We start from the raw sequence: 16109 nt of genomic DNA on the forward strand, positions 1-16109 counted from the left end.
TCTTCTTCTTTTCCTTCTTTTCCTTCATCTTTCTTATTTATTCTCATCTTTGTCTTTCATTCTTTCTTTGGTCTCAATGAACTGGATGTGTTTCTTTACAGAGGGATATACAGACATATGTACATACAGAGGGATATACACTCATATGTACATACAGAGGGATATACGACATATGTACATAGATATTCATACAGGATACATGCGGAGAGGGAGAGACAGAAAGGTACAAATCGTTCAAGAGAGCAAGATAAATACACTGAAGAGGATAGGTAGACCGAGATAAACGCATTACATAGATGGATAGGTTAAAGATAGATAGGTAGAGAGACTAGCCTGTGTAGGGAAATATCTGGAGGTAGAGAGAGAGAAGGATTCTTTCTTTCAGGCAGTTGTGTAGAATGAAGAAGAGAAGAAAAGCCAAAAGAAAAAGACGAGGAACACCAGCCCCCAAAAATTCTTACTCTCTACGTCATGCTCCGTCCTATCTTTAATCTATCTATCTATCTTGAACCTATCTATCTTTAACCTATCTATCTATCTATGATACAGGCGCAGTATCCATGTCTCATGTCTATAAATAGAGAGAGAAAGAGAAAGAGAGACAGGAGACGTGTTGAGAGAGGGAGAGTCTGTGTTCTTTTCAGGTGTATATACAGCATGCTTGTTGTGGTGGTCGTTTTCATGACTATTTAATACCCATCATTTTTCGTATTTGATTAAAGAGAAAAGATTGCCCTTCCAGCTCAACAAGAAGAAGATCCTCGTCATCCACACCAGCCACTTTAGTCCGCGATACCTACACACATGCAAAGAGATAGAAAAGAAAGAGATAAGAAAGAGACAAAGAAAAAAGAGAGATAAAACACAGTTTCTTTCCCCTCTCTCTCTTTTCCTTGTCGGCCAGTCTATTCATTCCTTCCCTCTCCTTTCTTTCTCACTCTTTCTTTCTTTCTTTATCTGAACCCTTGAGAATAGAGTAGCGAGAGAAAGAAGCTTCTCATGACTTGCCTATTCTCTTTTAATCCCCCTGATGGCCTTTGAATGGATTGTGCCTGACACGCTCGCATATCACTCAACATGCAAATGTCTACCCACACAGAGAGACAGGAAGAGATCTATACACATGGGGGGTGCGTAAATAGATAGACAAATTGCACAGAGATAGACTGAAGACAATTCCACAGAGAGACCAAAGACGAATAGGAGCGAGGGAGGTAAGCAAGTCTGTAGGCTGCGAAAAGATAGGTAGAGACGTAGAGCGAGCTGGAGGGGGGTAGATAATGATAGATAGACATGTCGAGAGACAGAGGATAGGAACAAACGTAGGTAGAAGATGACAAATACCAACAGAGAAAAATCGAAGAGAAGAAGAAGAAGAGAAGGAAAGAAAAGGTAGGCCAAGGAAGAGAGAGAAGTGAGAAAAGAGAGATAAGATATGCTGGAAGGAAAGCAAGAAAGGCGTAAGTCAAAACACTCAAAAGACAAGCGCCAATAAGAGGAAAGAATGGAGGCATACGCGACACATGAGGATGTGCGTCCACTAAACAAGAAAGAGATAAGAGAGAGATAAGAAAGAGGAGGAAGAAGAAGGAGAGGAGTGTTATGTTGACGTACAGATACAGAGTGGATATGTCGTTTGTATGAGGCGGGAGAGTTGCTGGAGATATCTTTGTTCTTTGACTTCTTCGTGAAGTTTCGAAAATAGTGCGTTCCTTCGTAAATCTTCATCACTGCCCTCAGTCTCTCCTACATATAACCCACAGCACACATACCGCTCATCATGAGACAACATACATATTCCTATTCCTATCCATATATATATATAGATGTATACATATTCATACACACATACTCGAATGCCAGTTCACATATATACTTATATATGCATACATGTTCATACATACATATTCATACGTACATATACACACATATGTATACACGTAGATATACATGCATATATATACGTACATATGCATACATGCATATACATACATATTCATATATACTGATACATACATACTCATACATCGATGTCCACACATAGTCTTACATACATACACATGAATATTTATATATATATATATATGTATATATATGTATATATATATAGAGAGAGAGAGATCAGCGGAGGGGGAGGGCTGACAACATGAAGAAGAAGTCGGACTTCATATGCATGCAGTCTGGACGTGTAGCCATCCATCCTAAATCCTTTCACACCGAAATAAACACCATCGAATATTAATAGTCTCTCTCTCTCCCTGGATGCACTGTATATACACCTCAGAAGAGAAAGAAGGAGAAGAACAAATTAACCGAGGAAGACAAAGAAGGAATATGATAAATGTTGTTTCTCGCAGTCTTGTAGAGAAAGAGAGATAAATAGATAGATTCTGGCGTGTTGATCTTTCTTTCAATTCCCATAACACGTCTCGAGCCACACAAGGTCCAGGCATAAACGAGAGGATGAAACGTCTAGCTACTTCTTTCTTTCTTTCTTTTCTGTTTCTTTCCCCCTTGGCAGCTCCTTCTGTTTTGCTTTCTGTATCCCAAGAATGAGAGTGGAATTCCATGAAAAGAAAGAGACGGAGAGAATGGTGTACATGAGAGAGGAAAGAAGAGAAAGAAGAGAAGGAGCAAAGAAAAGACAAGAAAGAAGAGAAGAAAAGAATAGACTCACTTCAAGTTCATCTGTGGCTAGCGGCTTGTATCGAGAATCGATAGAAAAGGAGTCGCGATGTCTTTCAAAGAAATCCCTATCTAGATGGGGTGTACATACAGGTGGAGGTCTCCCTAATAATCGATCTCCTAGTTGACATCTTCCTTCTTTTCTTACTGCCTCAGCTGCTCTCTCAATCGCTCTCTCTCTCTCTTTCTTCTTCTTCTTCGTCTCTTCTTCTTCTTCTGCCTCTTCTCTTCCTTTTACTTGTGGCGTTTCTTCTTCTTTTCCTTCTTCTGCTTGTTTCTCTTTTCCCCCCTCTTCTTCACTTTTGTCTGTGCTTCCTTTATCTTCTTCTTTCTTCTCTCTATCAGGGGTATCTTGCGGGATCGCACTTGTCATGTTCCGCTCCCCAGAAGAAAAAGAAGGAGAAGGAGAAGAAGAGAGGTCCTTCGTTTCTTTGAGATAAAGGAGAGCATCATTTAATTGTTTCTTCGCATGCAAAGATAGAGGCCCACCTCTCTCTCTCTCATGTCGATTACGAGGAAGAGAGACTTTCTCTTCTCTCCTTTCTGCTTCTTTTTCTTCCTTGCTCTTTACCTTTTCCTCTTGTTCCACCTTTCTATCGACCAACGGATCCGCAGAGGTCCATGAAAAAGAAGAGGAAGAAGTGAGATCTTTCCTCTCTTTCTTCTCTTCGTTCTTCGCCACGTCATTTTCCCTGAGACAGAGAGAAGACCGCAGTTTCTCTCTACTCTCGGAGATACATGCTGGAGTAGAAGAAGAAGAAGAGACAGAAATAGAGACAGAAGAAGAAGAAGATGGAGAGTGACGAGAGGAGTAAGAAGGACAAGATGAACGCGATGAGACACGGAATTGACTTTCCGCTTGAAGAAAAGTTTGAAAAGTTTCTTGCAGATCTTTGCGAATACACACAGGGTGCAACACCCACGCAGGAAGAATATAAAGGTATCGACGCCGAGAACATGAAATTCTACAAAGAAAGAAAAAAAGAAAGAAAGAAAGAAAGAGACAGACAGACAGATAGAGAGACCTCAGAGAGAGAGAGACAGAGAGACACCATACACGAGAGATGACACGAGTGAAGAGAAGCAAAGGAGGGGAGAAAGAGAAGCAGGAAAGAAAGAAAAGAAACATAGACAGGAGAGTAGAGAGATTCAAGATAGAGAAATAGATCGATAGATTTGAGACTTCAACCTAGACAGCAATGTGAAATAGAAAGACGCAAGAAAGAGGAACAAGGAGAAACCCCATGTAAGAAGCACGAAGACAAAGAAGGAGAAGAAGTATGGGGTGAACAAGATCGCGAAACAGACTGAGAGAAGAAGAAAAGAAACGTGAGTGACGAATTTGCAGGAAGGCAGAGACGAAGAGAGGTAAGTATGCAGATCTATGAAGACGTAAGTGTGTATGTATACCTATATGTATGTATATAAATATATATAATGTATGTATATATCATTCATCATCTTATTCCCATGAATGCACATCCACTCAACTTCACGTCGGCAAACATACACATCACCCCTCATAGATGTAAGCATAACCGCTATATATATATGTATACATATATGAGTCAACTAGATGTCAGAGAGCGAGACGGTGTATGACTGAGGGAGTAGGAAAGAATGTCTGAGAGAAGAAGAAACTCAAAGAGAAAGAGAGAAGAAAGAAACAAGGAGGGAGAACGAGAGAAAGAGTTTGACGTCTCGGGTGTACATACAGCTGGATATAGAAGTAGATTTTCGTGTGTACCTTGCATCGAAGTTTTTGGTGACTCTGATGACCGAAAAGCACCGAATATCCGACGGCAGGAAAGAATTGAGTCTGATCATAAATTCTCTTTCTCTCTTTCTTTGCCAGTCTAGCGCTCCTCCCTCATCTTTTCCTTCCCTGCGAGTCTCTGAGTAGTCTTCTTCTTCCTCTTCCTCTCCTTCTCTCCTTTCGCCACTTTTTTCTTTTTCTTCTCCTTCTCCTCCTCCAAGAGAAGCGGCGGGAGAAGAACAAGAAGAAAGAGAATACGACGAAGTGGCCTCTGTTTGCTTTCCATGTTTCGCTTCACTCTTACTCATCTTCTTGTCTACATCTATCGTTTCATTGTTAGATTCACTAGTCTTCTCCTCATCCTCTCTGTCTTTTGCTTTCTCTTCATTCTTCCTTATCGATGCTGGAGGAGAAGAAGAAGAGGGAGAAGAAGAAGAAGAAAGACTCCGGAGATTCTCTTGGTCGTTTTTGTTTTGACTCTTTTCTCCATTTCCTTCTTTCCTGAAGTCGACCAGCCCAAGACTAAGTTTCAGAGAGACGAGATTACAAGCTGCATGTACACCTCGATCTGTGCGAGCCGCTCGAGACCACTGAAGTTTCTGTAGACATCCCAAATGAGAAGCAGCAATTCCCCCAGCTTCAAAGAGACACGATTCTAAGACACCTTCAACTGTACGTACACCTGAAGAGCAGAAAGATGAAGAAGACAAAACACCACGATGACCTTGAGGAGAAGAAGAGGATTGTTGCGGAAGCTCCATTTTGCCTTCTCTTCTTTCAGCTGTCTCACCATCCTTTTCTTCTTCTTCTTCCTCATCTTCTCGATCCTCTTGATCTTGACCTTCTTCTTCTTCTTGTTCTCTCGCACGACAAGTGGATCCTTTCCTATCACTGTGGACTTCTCTCTCTTCTTCCTCTTCTTCATCTAAAGGAGAAGAAAGTCTACGAACACTTCCTGCGTCTCTTGTATCCGAAGAAGAAGACGAAGAAGAAGAGATAGAGTTGGTCGTTAGTAGAGAAGTTTTACCCTCCGCTTCAAAGCGCGAATGAGAAAGAAAGACGTCGTCTGTGGTTGGATTGAACTGCTTCTGCAAACCGTGAAACTTCTCCCCGTTATATCTACGAAACAAGAAGAGGAGAAAAAGAAAGAAAAGAAAAGAATCGTTTTCCTACCATGAAAAAAGAAAAGAAGGAGAAAGTCCTTTATCTCCTTCTTCTTCTTCTTTCTCATCTTCATTCTTATCAAGATCTGTCCTATTCTTTCTATCATTTTCAATCATAAGAGACCCTGATAAGTATCATGCGGTAAAGAAGAGAGAATTCTCTCCTCATTCAGTTCGACTTCGAAACTAACGGGAAAAGAAGAAGAAGAAAAGCAGCAAAGACAAAAAGAAGAAAAAGAAGCAGAGAAATCGCATCTGAGAATATACGCAAGGCTCAATCATTCACCTTCTCACCTAGTCTCTCCCCCTATAGATTTATCTACCTAAACACCTAGACACCTAAATGTCTCTCTTGTACTTGTTTTCATGGCTACTAAATCTATCTATCTTTAATCTATTTATCTATCTTTAATCTATCAATCTATCTATCTTTAACCCACCTATCTATCTATCTATCTTCTCGATCTATTTGGCTTCTTGAATACTGGCCTGTAGTGATATGTGGATAGATAGATAGATAGATGAATATGATCGTATATATATATATATGTATATATATGTATGTATATGACTATAGGTATAGATATAGAACTGAATATTTGTCTGATTAGAGTCTAGATAGAAAAGGAGGATGTGCAAGCGACCTCTAGAATTCTTCTATCTCTACTTGAAAAGAAAAAGAAGAAGAAGAGAAAGTCACTGTGCATTCCATATGACAAGTCAAGCGGAAAGAACGGAGAGAAACACAGAAGAGATTTTGTACCATCCGAGAGCGAAGAGAAGAAATCTGTGAGGTGTCTGTACACCTGAGGAACAGCAACATGTAGGATGAATTCCTATCATCTCCTCCTAAACTGCTTCCTGTCTATCACTTTTTGAAAATGCTTTAACGACCTGAAAGATGAGATGACATACCCGAAGAGAAGTGCATATTTCTTCTTAGGAATTCTAGGAATGCGTACAGCATCTTTCTCTCCGGTCGTTGACTGCGCATTTCTTTCTGCAGAAGATGTGTGGACTTGTCTTTCAGATTGAAGTAGATGCTGAAGAAGATCGGAATGTCTTTGGATTCTTTCTTTTCTTCTTTTCTTTAGATACTTCACTCTCTCAGAGTTGCGACATCTCTGGAACTGCGGCTTTCTTTTCTTCTTTCCTTGGGTCGTGTTGAGAAAGTTTATATCTTCTTTTCCCCGCTTATCTTCTAGTTCTCCTTGTTCATGTTTTTTCTTTTCTTCTTCAGGTCCTTCTTTCGTGTCTCCTTTCTTTGCTATGTACGTCGATAGAGACACATTTCCATGGGTCATCTTACGATCTAGCCTGTCTCTCTTCTCAGGAGTTCTTCTGTGCTCTTCTCTCTGATACTTCTCTTCTTCTCTTTCTTGCTTTTCTTTGATCTGTTGATCTTCTCTTTCTTTCTCTCGTTCATCCTCCCTCCGGCTCGGAGCTAACTCTCCCTCTTTGTCAGGTAAAGAAGACCCGACTTTTCGCAGTGTAGAGGAAGAAGAAGATAGACAGAAGGGTTTCTTTCTCTCCTTCATAAGACTCACATGATTCGTAGAAGGAGAAGAAGCGGTTTCTGTCGTAGGTGTGGAAATACTTGAGGAGGAAGATGTTCCTCTTGAACAAGCTGTCTCTCTCCTCCTGTCTTGTAGTCCAGGTGTACATACACCTCCTGCATGCGAGGCTGTAGAAACACCTTGGTCATTTTGATCAAGTAAAGGATTGAGAGAATTCATTCTTCACAAAAAAGAACGGACTTCTGACGAATGCAAAGAGGAAGAAAGAGACAGAAGAATGTCTCTTCTCTTGTCGCCTTTCTGAAGGCTGAACGCAAAAGGAAAAAGGAAAGAGAAGAACAGAAAAGAAAGGAGAAGGATTTGTCTGCACTAACTCAGAGAGAGATCCAATACAGATAGAATTGAAAGTGTGTGGGCCCGTTGAGAAAGAAGGAGAGCAAGACGAAAACTTAGAAGCATAGAGAAGACATTCCCCTCATGGGAGAGAGAGACGTGTCTCTCTCTTTCTCTACCGTTGTGTCTCACCTCTTCAGACAAGAGGAACGAAGGAGCGTGTGAAGAAATCTATCGGAGAGGAGAAGAGGAAGAAGAAAAAGAAAAAGAAGAGGAAGAAGGAGAATGTGGACTTTGACTTTTGCCCAACCCAGACAAGACAAACTAAAGCCGAAAGGAAGAGGGACAAAGAAAGAGAAGGGAGAAAGAGGTAAGAAAGAAATTAGAGAGAAGGAGAAAGATACGAAAGAAAGGGAGAGACAAGAAGAAAAGAAGCGGATAATCCCCAGAAGAGATGGACGTCTTCTTCCCTGTATTATTTTTCTTATCTGCTTATCTCCTTCTTCTTCATTTTCTTCTTCTTTCGTTTGTATGGAGTGACGACAGACCGAAGGAGGGGGGGGTGAGGGACAAGAAATGTGAGCGAGAGAAAAGAGAGAAAGAAAAGAAAGAAAGGAGGATATCTCTAAGGAACTGCGTATAGTAATTCAGTGCATTTCTCTCCTCCCTTTGTGTATGTCGTATGTATTATCGAGACAAAGAGAGAAGAACGGGGTTTGTATCGATTGCCGTGGCTACCCAAGAAGTGTGCGAAAGAGAAGAAGGTGAGAAAAAAAGAAAGACGTCTCGCAAGCTAAACGAGAAAAGAAAAAGAAAAAGTCTACTCTTGAATGAAGAAAGGAAAGGAGAAGGAAAAAGAAGAAGAAAGGAAAGAAAAGCAAGACGAACAAGTCATGATCGCTCACGATGAAACAAACATCTCTATCTCATTTTCTTTGCATGCAATAGAAAAATCGATTGTCTCCTCGCATGCATGCAGGAGCGGGAAAGAGACAGAGAGACAGACAGCATCGATCGACTACTGACCGTGGGTCGATTGAACTTCTCCCTGCAGAAGGAGACATGAAGAAGAATCTTAAAGAGGAAGGACGAAAAAAGCAAAGGATCAAAAGAAAGAGAAACAGGCAGGAAAGCTTTTGTCTTAGGGCTCTAGAAGATGATATCTATCTCTCTTCTTCACCCCCCCCTTAAAAGTGCAACTCTCCATTCATGCGTTTGAAGGGAGGAAAAAAAAAGAACACGTGAAAGAAAAAGAAAAACGAGTCAAGTGTACATACACACACATTCCCACCTTTCATTTCTCTCTACCGCTCAACATATATGATGTATATGCATATATATGTATATATATGTAGATATATGTATATATGCCCGTTAAAGTTGTATTAGTCCATGTGTATGTATTCTATATCTTCATGCATATACGTATGTATATATAGATAGATATGTACACCTATATATATATATATTTATATATATATATTTGGTTTGTCTTTTTTTTTTACGAGACGCAGAGTGTATTCGAATGAATGTGTTCTCTTCATCGTTCCTAGCTCCTACAGAAGCGATCCCTCCCTCCCTCCTTCCTTCCTTCCTTGTCTCTTCCCCATCCATCTCCTTCTCCCAGAATACAAACACATCCTCTTCTGCTTTTTCTTGTTCCTTTTCTAAACTTTAATTTCTTTTGTCGATGAGAAAGGAGTCTCGAGAGAAGTAGAAACAGAAGAGGAAGAAATCTCTTCTTCTTCTTCCTCAGGCGATGTGAAGAGACAGAGAGAGAGAGAATGCGTTAAACTTTTCTTCTTTCCCCCTTTCTTTGGAGAAAAAAGACTCTTCACAAGAATATTATAGCTTCAGCAGAGAGAGAGAGAAATCCATACTTTCTTATCAACAAAAGAAAAGAAAGAGAGAGGGAGAAAGAGAGAGAGAGAAAGAGAGGTGTATCTTCGTGTCAATGAAGGAGTCGAAACACACAAAGACGTCTTTGCATTCTTTTCTTCTTCCTCTCTAAGCAGAAGAGCAAGAGAAGAAGAAAGACTTCTCTTATTCTTCTTTTTCTTCTTCTGCCTCTCTCCATCTTTTCTATCTATCTTACATCTATTTGACTATTAGAGTCAGCTTCCACAAATAGAAAAGAAACATAGATAGGTAGGTCAACTGAAGATAGATAGATAGATACATAGAGGCATGGATAGATAGACTAAGGATAGACTAGAGATGGTAGGATCAATGCTTTTCCTTGTTTACTAGGTCTCCTATCAGCCTCGTGATCGATATTCTTCTTCCTCCTTCTCTTCTTTCTTGTCTCTTCTTCCTCTACTTCACTCTTTTCCTTCTTCTTCTTCTTAGGATGACGATGATATATCAGATAAGTACGCGTTTCTCCGATTTCTTCTTTTTCTCTCTTGTGTGTAGAGAAAGCAGACATGCACGGGTAGCCTAGAGATGAAAAGACAGTCCGAGGGAAGAAGAGCAGACTGTCTCTCTCTCTCTCACTCCTCCTCCTCCCTCCTAGCACACACAGAGAAATCCCCACCACTACTGCTAGTGCTACTGGTCAAAGTGATTGGGGGAGTGAGAGGAAGAAGAAGAATAAGAAGAATAAGAATAATAATAGGAAAAGAAGTGATAGGAGTAGTAGAAGGTGGATTCGTACGACTAGCGACAGGAGTGATCCTAGCCATAGTAGTAGTAGTAGTCATGATAGCCATAGTAGTAGTAGTAGTCATAGTAGTGAGGGAGGATGTGAAAATAGAAAAGAAGGGAAGATGAAACAGAGACCGAGACATGTCAAAACTCATTCTATATGTATATATATATATATACATATGTATATATGTATATGCATGCGTGAGTATTTCCTTACACGAAGTGATGTCTCTATAGGTGTATATCTGTATGTGTATGTGTGTAGGATGCATGCTGTAAGATGAAGAGTTGAATATAAAGATAGATAGAAGGAGTGTACGAAGATGAAGAGAAAGATAGAAATATCCTCCCAGTCATTTATGTTGACCTCTTTGCCTTTGAAATAATACAAGAGGAAAGAAAGAAAAAGAAAGAAGATTCATTCTTCTTTCCTTCTTTTTTAATACACTTCAATGAATCCGTCACACACGAATGGGAGTTGACTCTGTCTGTTTCTTCTCTCTTTCTCTTCTGTCTTTGTCTTTCTTGTCTTTTCTTTCTTTTCTTCCCTCTGTACATTCTCGAGCAACTTGCTGAGACAAAGCATACCTCTGGTACTTCTTCTTTCTCTTCTTTTTATGTGGAAAATCTAAACTGAATGAAGAGGTACAAGGAGAGAAGACATTCCTTATATCAATCGACAAGTCCCTTCTTCTTTTTCGTTATTAATCTCTTCACTCCTTCTACCACTGTATAGATGAGAAGCCACGTATCTCCATAGCTAGTCTATCATAGCTAGTCTATCTATATATCTGAATATATATATATATCTCTTTATATGTCGTGTTCCATATGTATGTGTGAGTGTGTATATGTGTATGTGTGTATAGAGACACGTCTTCGTCCCTGTGTATGTACATGCTGTCTCCTCTTTTTTGACGAGAAACGAGTTCTTTGACTATGAACAGGTAGGAAGAAGAGTAGTAGATGAAGGAGAGACACGTAAGACATGGAGACACAGAGAGACAGACAAATAGAGACATGGAGACACAGAGAGACAGAGAGATCGATGACACACGAAAAAAGAAGTTTCTTCTCTTTGAAGGATGAAAACAAATTCATACATATATATCCATAAATATCTAGATCTATACATATACAGACCTATACACATACAGAGGGAGATATGTAATGATGTGTATACTAAACAGACATATATGCGTATGCTTCATACTAAGCATCTACGTTCATACATACTCGCATATCTATATCTATCTATGTCTATCTACACATAGAGACAGATAGATAGATGAAGGTAGAGAGAGAGGAGAGAGTGCGGAAGTGGAGACGATATGTTGCTGAATTAAACTGATTCGACTAAGCTCAAGTTCTGTTCATGAAGAAGAAGAGAAAGAAGAAAAGGAAGAAGAAGAAGAATGGAAAGAAGTTGCACTTCAAAAGACGAAAATCGCACCAAAGAAGAGGAAGAAGATTGAAAGGAAACACATCTGAAGTAAAAAGAAAAGAACACGAGAAGAGAAAGAAAGAGAGACTATTCAAAGGGAGAAGAAGAGAAATGCCTCGCCTTCTGTCTTTCCTTTCTCTTGAAAGACTTTAAGACAAGCCAGATAGCCAAGAAGAAGCGAAAGAAAAGAAGAAGAAGAAAAGAAGAAGAAATTAACTAAGGAGAAAGAAGAAGAAGAAAGAGAAGAACCTGGAAGGTGAAGCAACAAGAAGAAGAAGAAGAAAAATGACACATAGAATCCAAAGATAAACCCACTCTGTCTCTCCCTCGCTTTTCTCTTTTTCTCCTCCCCTCTTTCTTCCGCTTCCTTTTCTTCTTTCTTCTTCCCCGATGTGTGAAAGAAGAAGAGGGAGATGAACAAGAAGTTGAGGAGGAAGAAAAAGAAGAAGAAAGGAACTAGCTATCTCTCTCTCTATCTCTTTATCTCTCCATACTAAATCCATGCAGGCAGTAGGGGAGGAGGTGAGAGGAGAAGAGCCTTTCCTGTAGGTATTTGCCTTTTTACATGCCTGAGAGTTTAGTGTACTGAGGAGGCTGCAGAACTTTCTTGACGACTTTGAAGACCTGCAGAGGGACCCACGACACTAGTGTGATGGCGATCACCTTCATCCAAAATGCTGAAGTCACTATATACTACACACAATGAAAGAAGAGAAGAAAGAAAGAAAGAAGGAATGAAAGAGGAGAAGGAAGAAAGAAAGAGAGAGAAACAGTGGAGATGTATGCTAGAGGAGGACAGAGAGACACGTTACTACCTCCACACACTCAAGCGAAGAACGTTTTCCACACATACATCATGTCATATAAACCGATAGATACATAGACAGACAGATAGACAAAGATAGATAGACAGATAGACAAAGATAGATAGAGAGAGAGATAGATGGATGGAGAGCTGCGTTCTTAACTACATGTTCCGACTAGTATATCTATATCTCTCGCTCTATACATTTGTATAGATATCTCTACGTTTATACACGACTGTCTCGGGAGAAGTTGTTTGGAGATCTTCACGAGGACCCCGTGATGTGTATGAGGTGTCTGTATGTAGACATACAGCTATCTGTGTCTACATATTGGCTAGCTAGACACATACACTCAGTAATGGTCGTGTTTAGTACTACTATCCCCTACGGCCATAGATACACAGAGAAAGAAAGGCTAAGAAGAAACAAGGGAGTGTGAAAGTTCTTTCATATCTAAACAAAGATAAAAGAAAGAAGAAAAAAGAAAGAACGTGAAAAAGAGAAAATGAAGAAAACTGTGGGATACAAACAAAGGCGGTGACTGCGTCTATCTTTGATCTACTTTTAATCTATCTTTGGCCGACTGATCTAAGCTATCAATCTTCAATCTCTATCTTTAATGTAGCTTTTCAAGAGAAGAGTATTTAACTCTATCATGATATACAGAGAATGGAGAATAAATGACACATACACACACAACTACTGCTACTAGTGCGGGGTGGCTATAATAGAGAATGTGGGGTGTATGTACACTATCAGCTCAGTAGCACCTGCAGCAGATTCTTATGACTCTTATCATTCCCCTGGCATGGTATTCTCGACACATCGAAGAAGATGAACGAAAAAGGAAGAGCGAGAAGAAGACAACAAGAAAGAGAAAGGGAGAGAGAGGGAGAAAAAGAAAGAGAGAAAGATAGGGAAACTGGAAAGGAAAGAACCGACGAGACACAGACAGGGGCGAAACAGAGAGAGAAGAAGAGAAAAGAAAGAGAAAAGGAAGGAGAAAGAGAGAAGGGCGAGGAGCCGAAGAAGAAGAAGAAAGAAAAGAAGAGAGAGATCTGTTTGCTTACAGCAATATCGAAATATCTCCTTAGAATGAACATAGAGAAGATATAAATTATGATGGTACATATCTCTGAGGCCACCATTAAAGGATGCCTACGAAAAAGAAGAAGAAGAAGAGAAGAAGAGAGACAGCCATGATATAAGAATAAGAATGATACGAATACACACACGATGGGACACGTACAGAAAAAGAAAAAGAAAAAAGTCCATACAAACCTACAGACACCTAGAGCTAGAGAGACTACAAAGATACCGGACATAGATTAAAGAGAGATAGATTAAAGATAGATGGATGGATGGACGCATATTCCAAAGTCATGAGATATCTTCAGGAAAGAAGAAAAAGAAAAAGAAAAGCGCATGCCTCATCCCCACGACACTCTTGTAATGCACACACCCACACAGACACATACTCCTTCCTCCTCATACACATGAATATACACGTATACATGCATATATATATGTATATACATACTCTACCTCCACATACAGGCCTACATATATATATATATATGTATGTATGGCGTCTGTCTTCTTTTTTTCCTTGTGCTGATAGTCACTACACGGACAGATCGAAAAGAACATACAAATACACCTCTATCTATCCATCTATCGCTAGTCTCTCTGTCTTGAGTCTAGGTTTGCTCTATCCATCTATCTATCTAGAAGAGCATGTATATATACATATATACTTATATATATATATATATATGTGTGTATGAATCCTAGTGAGAAGACTTGTGATGGTTCGGTCAGGTCCAAGAGAAGGAGAATAAGAAGAGGAAGGAGAATAGGAGGAGAAGGAGAAGAAGGAAAGAGAGAGGGAGAGAAGTGGGAGGAGGGTGTGCTCGTACCAGGTTTGTATTTCCGAGGCAACGTTGAGAAGCTCGGAGAGAATGAGGGAGGTGAACGTTATCGAGACAATATTCATGAAGGAATTCTCAAACAATCCTATTGCTCCCATCATAATGACTGCCGCCTTAACAGACACACACAAAACAGAAAGACAGAAAGAAAAGAAAAAGAAGAGAAAGAAAGAGATAAGAGAAAGATAAGAATGAAAGATAGAAAGAAAGAGACAAACGCAAGGAAAGGAGAAGAACGCGGCAGGAGAGGAAGAAGAGGAATTCTCTTCCTGTCTCTTCTAAAGAAAGAAATTCTTCTTCATCTTGAGAGAATGTGTGTTTGCCATGAACTTCAAAGCGACCACACACACCCCTCTCCATCTAGTCACTTCGGTAGATCAATTAACAGACAGAAGAATTGCATATCTATAGAGAAAGCAAAGAAGAAGAAGAAAGAAGAAAGAAGGTCGATGTCCCTGGTGCTTGAGGAACTGAGAAGAGAAGAAGATGAGAAAGAAAGAGAGAGGGGAAAGAGAAAAGGTAAAGAAGACAAAGAGGGATAGGCAAGTGTACATACACTCCGGATAAGCAAGACTCACATCATGTGTCTATGTATGTACACACATTCACGTGTAAATACACCTACGCACACTCAAGAATCCATCTATATATCTTCAGTCTATCCATCTATCTCTCTATCTACGTAGTCTGTATATGTACGGATTTGTATTGACGTGTCGATCGCCATGAATGTGCGACCTCCCTCGTTGGGGGTCTTGACGAAGAAGAAGAAAAGACATTTTGAAGAAGGAGAAAGACAAAGAGCAACAGCAAGGCCTACCAAATATGCTCTCTCTCTCTCTTTATCAAGCACACGACAGATATGCAACTATCTCTACTCAAATCAACTGCATCTTCCACAGTGTACATACACCATTCACACCCCCACACAGCGAGTCAGTCAGTTAATTCTCTAGCTAGCTAGCTAGCTAGCTATGTAGTTAGACAACGAGGAAGAAAAGCGAACGAAGAAGATAGACTGCTAGAAGAAGAAGAAGAAGCGGATTAACCTGATAGACGGATTTCCAGACCCATCCAAAGAAAGATTTGACGCTTAAGACACGCCCATTTTTAAGAGTGAGGTAGAGCTCAGGGAACATGAAGACGACATCCTCTGGGAGTTCGATATCCAAGACCAAAGAAAAGACAGGAGCCATCGTATAATACGTCGCATATCCAACTTGAAGCCATCCCTACAAAAAAGAGAATAAGAGGAAAGAAAAGATGAGGAAGAAAAGGATGTAAAAGAGAGAGGAAAGGTCAAAAGATAGAAGAGAATCGTGATATTGTAGAGAGTATGAAGAAGTGAACCCAGAAAGACGCAAATGTATCTACATACATGTACAGATATATCTATGAATATGTAGATATATATATATATATGTATATATACATGGGAGTGGAGAGAAGTAGCGGAATTGAGTCCATGTAGAGATGCATGCGTAAGGATTCACATATAGACACACACACACACAAGCAGACATACACATATCTATCTATATATATATAGATATATATATATATATAGATATGACTGAAGAAGATGCATGTATTCTTTTTCATGAAAGTCTTTTGGAAGGAGATGAGGGAGAAGTAAAATGTATGTGGACATGCGAAGTAAACAAATAAATAGACTAAAGAGAAATAGATCAATATAGATATAGAAAGCATACAGAGATAGACGGATTGAAGACAGATAGATAAATAGAAAGATTGAAGAGAGATATGTAGATTAAATGCAGGGAGATAGATAGATAGATACTCTAAAGATAGATAGATAGACTGA

At 39.7% G+C, this 16109-nt stretch overlaps 2 protein-coding genes across 2 annotated transcripts; both read right to left on the bottom strand.

Annotated features, from left to right (window-relative positions):
* CSUI_006973 (trna pseudouridine synthase) lies at positions 1-8503 on the bottom strand. Its single transcript, XM_068067123.1, has 6 exons — positions 7647-8503; positions 6520-7428; positions 4433-5560; positions 2678-3650; positions 1615-1746; positions 1-796 (listed from the first exon to the last, which is right to left on the bottom strand). Exons 2-6 carry the CDS (start codon positions 7338-7340, stop codon positions 686-688), a joined length of 3165 nt encoding a protein of 1054 aa, XP_067920900.1. The 5' UTR covers positions 7341-7428; positions 7647-8503; the 3' UTR covers positions 1-685.
* Positions 8504-11110: 2607 nt separating this feature from the next.
* On the bottom strand, positions 11111-15516 carry CSUI_006974 (cation-transporting atpase family protein). Its single transcript, XM_068067124.1, has 4 exons — positions 15334-15516; positions 14273-14397; positions 13424-13511; positions 11111-12240 (listed from the first exon to the last, which is right to left on the bottom strand). The coding sequence occupies exons 1-4, from the start codon at positions 15478-15480 to the stop codon at positions 12109-12111; spliced, it is 492 nt and encodes a 163-aa protein (XP_067920901.1). The 5' UTR covers positions 15481-15516; the 3' UTR covers positions 11111-12108.
* Positions 15517-16109: the final 593 nt, after the last annotated feature.

This window comes from Cystoisospora suis (assembly GCF_002600585.1).
Source record: "Cystoisospora suis strain Wien I chromosome Unknown contig_3596, whole genome shotgun sequence".
NCBI lineage: Eukaryota > Apicomplexa > Conoidasida > Eucoccidiorida > Sarcocystidae > Cystoisospora > Cystoisospora suis.